Source organism: Pteropus alecto, unplaced genomic scaffold (assembly GCF_000325575.1).
Source record: "Pteropus alecto unplaced genomic scaffold, ASM32557v1 scaffold105, whole genome shotgun sequence".
Taxonomy (NCBI): domain Eukaryota; kingdom Metazoa; phylum Chordata; class Mammalia; order Chiroptera; family Pteropodidae; genus Pteropus; species Pteropus alecto.
This window is the reverse complement of record NW_006436294.1, coordinates 7,111,095-7,111,413: the sequence shown is the minus strand read 5'-3', so window position 1 is coordinate 7,111,413 and position 319 is coordinate 7,111,095. Positions and strand designations below refer to the sequence as shown.

At 68.3% G+C, this 319-nt stretch overlaps 1 protein-coding gene across 1 annotated transcript in view; it reads left to right on the top strand.

Moving 5' to 3' along the window:
- MAFA (MAF bZIP transcription factor A) overlaps positions 1-319 on the top strand; it is a gene marked incomplete at its 5' end in the record, with an annotated part of 9,573 nt that continues 9,254 nt past the window's right edge. Inside the window, one exon of the mRNA XM_025047595.1 lies at positions 1-313. Within this exon, the coding sequence (XP_024903363.1) occupies positions 1-313 (313 nt within the window). The remainder of the gene's footprint in view (positions 314-319) is intronic.

Genomic DNA, 319 nt, shown 5'->3' with positions numbered 1-319 from the left:
CACCACCACCACCACCACCACGCCGCCCACCACGGTAGCGCTGGCCACGGCGGCGGCGCGGGCCACCACGTGCGCCTGGAGGAGCGCTTCTCCGACGACCAGCTGGTGTCCATGTCGGTGCGGGAGCTGAACCGGCAGCTCCGCGGCTTCAGTAAGGAGGAGGTCATCCGGCTGAAGCAGAAGCGGCGCACGCTCAAGAACCGCGGCTACGCACAGTCGTGCCGCTTCAAGAGGGTGCAGCAGCGGCACATTCTGGAGAGCGAGAAGTGCCAGCTCCAGAGCCAGGTGGAGCAGCTGAAGCTGGAGGTGGGGCGCCTGG